At 38.8% G+C, this 7,758-nt stretch overlaps 1 protein-coding gene across 2 annotated transcripts; it reads right to left on the bottom strand.

Moving 5' to 3' along the window:
* Window positions 1-472: 472 nt before the first annotated feature.
* xiap (X-linked inhibitor of apoptosis) lies at window positions 473-6,525 on the bottom strand. 2 transcript variants are annotated; one of them, XM_022206852.2, is made up of 8 exons: window positions 6,357-6,525; window positions 4,593-4,855; window positions 3,965-4,514; window positions 3,759-3,858; window positions 3,559-3,637; window positions 1,740-1,779; window positions 1,388-1,567; window positions 473-1,304 (listed from the first exon to the last, which is right to left on the bottom strand). In XM_022206852.2, exons 2-8 carry the CDS (start codon window positions 4,818-4,820, stop codon window positions 1,111-1,113), a joined length of 1,371 nt encoding a protein of 456 aa, XP_022062544.1. In that variant the 5' UTR covers window positions 4,821-4,855; window positions 6,357-6,525; the 3' UTR covers window positions 473-1,110. The 2 variants fall into 2 exon arrangements, with proteins under 2 accessions (XP_022062544.1, XP_051810707.1); XM_051954747.1 differs by lacking the exon at window positions 473-1,304 and having other exon boundaries at window positions 1,406-1,565.
* Between the last annotated feature and the right edge of the window lie 1,233 nt (window positions 6,526-7,758).

The raw sequence follows: 7,758 nt of genomic DNA, 5'->3' as shown, positions 1-7,758 counted from the left end.
TTTACAGTTAGCTTTTGTCATACCAAATATGATATGGCCTGACTGAAACACATCCATGTAGCTACATATGAACCCATCTATGTGCTATTTAGACTGACATATTTAAAAAACTGATCTACATACAAATCATACTTCCCTACAATATTTTAGTTATTTCCAATGCCTCAATGCTGTTTGCATCTCATTTAAGATTGTACATTTGTTCTAATAAATTTTTTTTTTAAAATAATTTAAAAAAAATCCATCAATTACCATTTTGGGAAAATGAAGTTTTCAAATGAATACAATTTTACACAGTGTGTAAAACTGGATAAACTCATAAAAAAAACTAAAGTAACTTGTTTCCAAAGTCATAAATTAATTCGAGGTGGCCATCAAGGTTAAAATGGCATTTTCTAAACACAAAATACAACTACTTTGAATATTAAAAGAGCAAAAAGGTAAACGTAATCAAAGAAAACTTTACTCCGAGTCCGATTTAGAAAATTTATTCACTTCTCGATGACAACAGATTGCATGATGGAATGGTAAAATAATTTCACACCACACTGATTAACTGCAGGGTCAAAACTAGAGTTGATCAATTTAAAACAAAAGTCTAAATGAAGTTAGCTGTACAAATGTCAATACAGAGCTGCAGACATTGAGAGAAATAAAACTAGCTTTAAGCATAAATTATGACAGATAACATAAATGAATACAAATGACAAAACACCCCATGTTTAGTTTGGTAAAATTGTGGTAAATCAAGCACCTGACTACATAAACCTAGAGAAAGGCACCTCTGGCAAAAGAAAAAATTAAAGTTGTAAAATGAGAAACGTACTTTAGTGTGTATTTACAAGTGTCAGTATCATTACTCACCTCAAAAACACGTCAGCCATTTATAAAATCATCTAATCTTAATATTAACATCTATGTACCATTGTAATCACTATGAAAATATTTTTCTCTTGAGACAATTACTCGATCTTTAATTCAGATATTCAGATGAGAACGTGGCCCTCAAATATATTACAGACTATGTATTGTACATCAAATATTACATTTACAATATAATAAAGATAGTGAGAAAGCAGCATTTTAGTCTGGTAAGAGATTGCAGTTCCCTTAAGCATTATAGGTCTTGATCTTCTGTGCTATGGCTCTGCAGCAGATTGGACACACAGTGAGTGATTCAGAACATTGCTTGCAACTGACGAGGTGCCCACATGGGATGAAAACCATAGAAATATCTCGGTCCATGCATATTTTGCATTGTTTCTCCATCTGCAGCTTCCGCAATTTCTCCAGTGGGTCCTCATCTGAAAGACAACAAATGTATAAATATCACTGCCGCTTAGTATTTGTTTATGCCCTTGGTCAAAAGCATAAGGAGGTGCACCACCTTGCTTTTCTCCCATCGTCTCACTCTCTGGTGTGTTACTTAGGCAGTCCTCCAGAAGCAATTCCAGTTTGGCATAGTCTGAGCCTGTCCTGCTGATTTTGTCCAAGATGGTCCTCTCCACCACACTGGGCTCGAGGCCCATCTCTATGGCCTTCTGAGCCACCTCTGACTGCAGTGTCTCTAAGAATAAGAAGAAAAATCATTGCACACGACTACTTGTTTTATCCAGTTCGCTATTTAGATTAGTCGAGCCATTTTATACTTCTTCTCATTTCTATCTACAGGAGATAATTCAAATTATTCCTACATTGTCACATTAAGTACAACAAAATTAAATTATAGAAATATTTACCATTCCTGTCCCCTGAAAATCCATTCTGATGACTTGGAGCCTGGAAACAAATAGGGGCATAGGATTATTTTCAGTACAGAGTAAGTGAAACAAAAGCCTGAGATCACTACAGGTAACAGGTCACAACACCTGAGGGAACGTTTTTTTGTCCAGAAAACCATATAATGCTTGCACAATATTGGTATTTTAACAATGCACAAGGTACCACAAGACTTTATACGTCACTGCAGTTAAAACAGAAGTAGATGTGACTCAGACTGCTAATGCTTACATGCATTGAGGCAACAGCCCAAAAATAGAGACTCAGATTTTTAGGCCAAAAAAGTGTTTGCCTTCATTCCAACAATTAGGCTGCTCTTACAGCCACATCTACATTCAGCTGGCTGGTAATCAGATTTCTCACCTACCCAATACCTTATATTTAACAAAGACCCGGTTCATATCTGGTATTATGATGCGTCTTGGGTGAGCTGATCACAAGTCGATAGCTTTAAGTCCATCAGATCACACCTGGCATTACAATGCATCTCCACATGCATCTACCATGGCCACTTGTGATGAGATCTCACTTCCTTGCTCAATATGAAATTTATAAATACATCACATTCAAAAACTTGACTCACAGTCAGTGGGCGACAAACAGGTCGACTTGTTAAAATCCCAGAAATTACATTCAGTGACACTTGAACAATATTACTGTAAGATTTCAGATCTGCCTGAGACATTTTAATAGCTTTATTTTTGAAATTTTTCTTTATATGTCATATCAAGTACTGCAAAATAGCCTACATGGAATGATTCGTGATATTGGAAGAGTTCAGCACACCTCTGCTAACTAAAGATACGCAAACTAAAGCTTTCAAACTTTCTGCAGTTTTCATTCTGGACTGGTCGCTGTGCAGAAATGCGAAGAAAAGCCTTTAAAGTAACTTTAGTGCCTGTATTTTATTCATGGTCTGTACACTTCCTGTAATGCAAAACTACACATTTCCCCTCCCTCCATTCCTCCGGATCAAAACCAGCTCCGTTTTACTAAAATACCAGTTTAGCAACCCAAAAACATGCTAGCCTCGGTCTTAATAAGGCTGGGATGGGCTCGAAGCTTAGGTACCACGCTCACAGCTGTACTGTTTACTGATGACACAAACATCAAAAAGGTGTAGTAGGGTTTCTGTGAATGACACATCACAGACCAGCAAGATAAAATGTAATTCAAAAAACTAATCCCTTACATAGAAGTAGTCAATTAAGTAATCAGTAAAGGACACATGTACACACTGTGAAAAGAATGTAAAATATGCAGCACATCGGAATGTGAGCAATCGGATCTCAATGTGCCATGGCTGCATTCATATCTGACAGTGAGCTGTAGCCCTGTGATGGTATTACTCATGATGCATGTTAACACCTAGTGTAATCATGGCGAATGACTGGAACTGTTCTAACTTCTTTATAGAGTCCAAATTTTACAGAGATAAGCTGCAAAATTTGACTTTTTTTAGTTATTTCAGTTTCAGCTGCTTTTGTTATTAAAATATTTTGGACACAAGGCGGCATCCTTTTGATCCAAAACACTGCAGTCACATCCATACTTCTGCTCTTGTGATTCTTTACCACTCACATGTGCCACATGAAAACACATGATTAGAAACCAAGTTCAGCACAACATTGTCCGCTGTTTCCCTTGTCCTAATTTAATTAAGGAAATCCGGTTACTTTTTTTGTTTACACGAGGGCTGAAAAAAATCTCATCAATTGGCAAAGTCAACAAGAGTCTGATTACTTGAGCATACAAAAATAGGAAACACTGAAGGCTTACAGCTCTGTTGTGTCGTGGTCTTTGTAGCTGGATGCTGTTCACAAAATCTTGTCCTTTTTCTGCTAGCACGAAGCTGCATCTAATTGAAAAAGGACCATACAATTATATTAAAACAAAAGCAAATGTCACAGGAAACACACAAAAAATGTTTGTGCATATAAATGAATATTAAGAAGCGAGAACAAGACGGCTGCTCTTACCCTGGGTAGTGTTTGGCATGCTCTTCCCAAGGGTCTTCCTCAGGCTGCCAACCTTTCAAACCTCCCCCACAGTCGAAACACAACACCTTGTCTCCCGCACCTGCAACAACACAATTAAGACATTCAAAGATAAAACTAAACATGAAAAAAAGGAAACTCCTCAATTTTTAGTATTGCACACTGTTTCTTGAACACCTGTGCTCTACCTGTGCTGTAGAAGCCAGCTCTCGCAAGCCTCTCATGGTCAATAGGGTGCTGGACACCTGTGAAGCTATCAAGCCTGTCCTCAAAACTCCCCATGTGGACATCGTTGTTTCTCTGCTGACTACTGCCACCCTCATTCCTGTCTGTAACCCCCTGGAAAGGGATGTTGCCCACGTTGTGCCCGAGGATGAAGAAGCAGTTGGGATAATGTTTGGTATGTTCTCCCCAGGCCGTGTCCCCTGTTTCCCAGCCACGCAGCATGCCCCCACAGCAGAAACACTGCACTTGGTCCTGCTTTCCTAAGTAGTAAAGGCCAGCCTGGGCCAGATCTTGGGATCTCACAGGAGTAGCAGGAGGCCAAGAGAAGAAGGTCTTAAGTCGTGCTTCTTCACTCCTCATGTGAGGGACAATAGGATAGGTGGTCTCATCGACCACGGCTCCTGTTCTCAAACGATATTCCATGTCTTCTGCTTCCTCATTATAGATGGAACCATTAGTTAATGGGGTATTGGTGCGGTGGGTGCAGCTGAGAAACTTGCAAGATGGGGAAACCTGTAGCAAAAAGGTAATGATTTATCCATTTTGAAAGGAAAGAAAAGCTAAAATGTGTATTAGTAGAAAAATGATTACCTCCTTATGCCTTTCCACAGGTGTGTCTCCGTTGCACCAGTTTTCCACAGTCTTCTGGCAGCTAAAACAGCGGACACGGTCAGCCGGTCCGGTGAAGTAGAAGCCAGCCCGGGCCAGTCTGTCAGCTGACACCTGCTGGGCCAGGCTACAGCCTTGGAATGAGTTCAAGCGATTTTTCATCTGGGAGAAATCAGAACCATTGTCGGACTCCAGATTGTGATCACACATGACTGCTGCTTGGGTTGACTTGACTGACAGAATTACTGTGAATGAAACAGAGAAAACAAAAGATGTCATAGGTAATAGGTTTTAGAAGTGCTTTTAAGTTACCGGTAAGCAAATTTTAAAAAAAAAGGCTTAACTTTAAAAAAAAAGACACGCTATTATGCATGCAAGGATATGACGTAAGACAAAAGAAAACAGTGACCCTAACAGTCTGAATTAAACTTTTTTCTACAAGATCTAAAAAAATAAGTATATTAAAACTTAGAAAAATCAGTGACAAATGTATTTTTGTGTTTGCCGCTAGAGCACTGATCTAGGTTCTGGGAGAGTTACTATGCCTTTAAGAGAAGCATCCAAGCTGTAATCACATGGAGGCAGTGAATTTTCCATGTGAGGGATGGGCATGGGAGAGGCAGGCTGGTCTAGCACAGTACATCTTAATAGGCTCGCATTTCAAAGGGTGTATCCCATAGCAATACAACACAGCACTCACAACATTAAAGGACAACAAATAATAAGTTAGTGATGCAACTGGAAGGTTAGGCAATATACAAAACTGATCACAATAGAACACAATCTGCAGGACATGGGACTTAAAATATCAGCAGTAAAGAGCCAGGGCATATTATTTTTGTAAGCAAAGATACAGTACGTGTTATGTATTAGTAACAACTGAGATCACGTCGTAACACACCATTAAGAGCATGCATCACTTTTGATGCATAAAATTAGGGTGGAACTTTTTTGTCACTGCATTCCTGTCCCATATCTTAATGTTTTCCAAAGTTATAAGAGCAATATCACAGCTTGATGCATATGACTTCTCCTTTAACCGCAGTATATCCGCACTGATAAGGCAGCTATACAATAATCTGATCAGTTAATGTACTGATGATATTACAGGGCGCAGCTTGTGATCTTTGCACTGTGTTACGTGTCGACATTCTTTAAAGAAATCAATGACCAGATCGATGTTCAGTAAAACAATTGTGACTCAACCACGCATGGAAACATGTCACTCATTTGTTCATGTTCTCGCTGCGTCCGATTCACTTCATTACTGTTTAGCACAAAGTACATGTCGTCAGAGGGGGTTTACTGTGTGATAGTAGGTTCGTGTACTACTTTCACATGTATATTAATGATCAGACTGTAACCACGTGTCCTACAAACTCGAGAAAGGTTCGCAGCTTTGCGTTAAACAATAGCGACAGAGCAGCTCTACAGTTGCTGGGTCTGCTTATGCAAGCAAACTGACAGTTGCTTACTTCTAACAGATGACACATCGCGAGTCAGTGGATTAGTTCAGTATTCAGACGAATAAGTCAAAAAATAATGATCTAAAGGTAAGCTCATGCGTACAGTGTAGCAATTATCGGTTTGTTCTTGGACCAGTTTTCTTGAGCTGGTTTGTCAGAGTCGTAAACGAACGCTAGCTAGAGACGTTTGCTAGCTTCGTTAGCTTAGCTTTCCGACATAACGTCAACTCAGGTCATGAAGTTATTTGATCAATTGTCATCACAAAGCTTCAAAAATTACCTTTCAACGCGTTATGAAGCCGTTCCTCTGTCTGTGACTTCAGTCAGTCTCTGGTATGAACAGCGCCCACATGAGAAGTCACTGACAAACCTGAACTATTTATTTGACGTGACCTAGCTTTCAGGAAGTGAAAGCAAAGGCGGAATCTGCGCACAACTCATGCGCAGCCCCGCCGACCCAGAATGTGACGTCAAGAATATTCCGGCCATAGACATATATGTCTATGATTCAGGCTGTCTCAGGGTCTTCGTCGGGGACTTCCCAACGACAAATTTCTACCTTTCACTTTTATTTTTTTCCCCCCAATTAACATTCTGTGGCACATTTGCAGTCAGTGTTGAGTATATTAGGCACTCATTTGCATATTTGCTTTATCTCATATAATATACATTGTTTATACTGTTTACTGTATATATATATCATAGTAATAATACTGTTATTACACTGTTCATATTGTTCTTATTGTCTATGCTGCTTATACAATTTATGCTATCCTTCCTATTTATTGCTTTTATACTGCTCATACCATTATAACTCTCTACCTGTAGATTTAGGTTATCTTTTTTCTTATTGTATTGTATTAGTGTGCTCATAGTGCTCTGTCTGTAATGTTCATTCTATTTATACTGTAAATAATGAACTTTACTGCTGCTTTTGGACTTTTGCTTAGATGCTAAACTGCCTTTATTTGTCTCAGCACTGTTATTGTCACTGTACTCTGTGCAGTGACAATAACAGTGAATCTAATTTAATCTAGTCTAATCTAAAAGTCAAACCATGTCACGTCACCTTCTACGGAGATTCTCGGCCATCCAGGCCATAGCAATTCTAAACTGTTTAGTAGAAGGCAACTATATCTAATAGAGAAGTCACAGATTGTTAAGTTCAAAGGCAATATAACCAATGAGCGAGAAGATATTGATGGTATCATAATATGTCATGCTATTCAGATCTGTGAAGGTGACCATTTTCCTCGACACTGAGTAACAGTTACAGATTTTATATTTCAATAATATTCTGTACAGTGAATCGTCATATTATAGGGGTTGTCCATTAAAATTTCCATTTGGAATTTTTTTTTCTTTTGCATCCAGCAACATTTAAAAGAAAGATCCCTAAAGCCTTTTCCCCCTGCAGAAACTTGACAGTCCTGGGGCTTCCCCTTTTAGAGTTATGTCAAGTTCTAGTTCTAGCTTCCTAGTCGTTTCGACTGTGTTTTACAAATCAGGCATATTCATCAGTTAAAAAGCAAAAGCAGAATCAGCTGAACCTGACTGAAGTGGAGATGTTTTGTAAAGAAGAATGGTCAAAAATACCTTCAACCAGAATCCAGACCCTCATTGGAAGCTACAGGAAGCGTTTAGAGGCTGTTGTTTCTGCAAAAGGAGGATCTACTAAATAT

Source organism: Acanthochromis polyacanthus, chromosome 10 (assembly GCF_021347895.1).
Source record: "Acanthochromis polyacanthus isolate Apoly-LR-REF ecotype Palm Island chromosome 10, KAUST_Apoly_ChrSc, whole genome shotgun sequence".
Classification (NCBI taxonomy): domain Eukaryota; kingdom Metazoa; phylum Chordata; class Actinopteri; family Pomacentridae; genus Acanthochromis; species Acanthochromis polyacanthus.
The sequence above is the reverse complement of the archived record's forward strand: the minus strand, read 5'-3'. Positions and strand labels throughout refer to the sequence as shown.

Bases quoted from the DNA above. Each gene is read 5' to 3' on its own strand.
- xiap (XM_022206852.2), bottom strand. From the start codon at position 4,820: ATGTGTGATCACAATCTGGAGTCCGACAATGGTTCTGATTTCTCCCAG. The intron at 3,638-3,758 runs GTAAGAGCAGCC...TTTTTCAATTAG, and splicing joins CATGCCAAACACTACCCAGG to ATGCAGCTTCGTGCTAGCAG. The intron at 1,780-3,558 runs GTAAGCCTTCAG...ATTTGTTTCCAG, and splicing joins GACCACGACACAACAGAGCT to GCTCCAAGTCATCAGAATGG.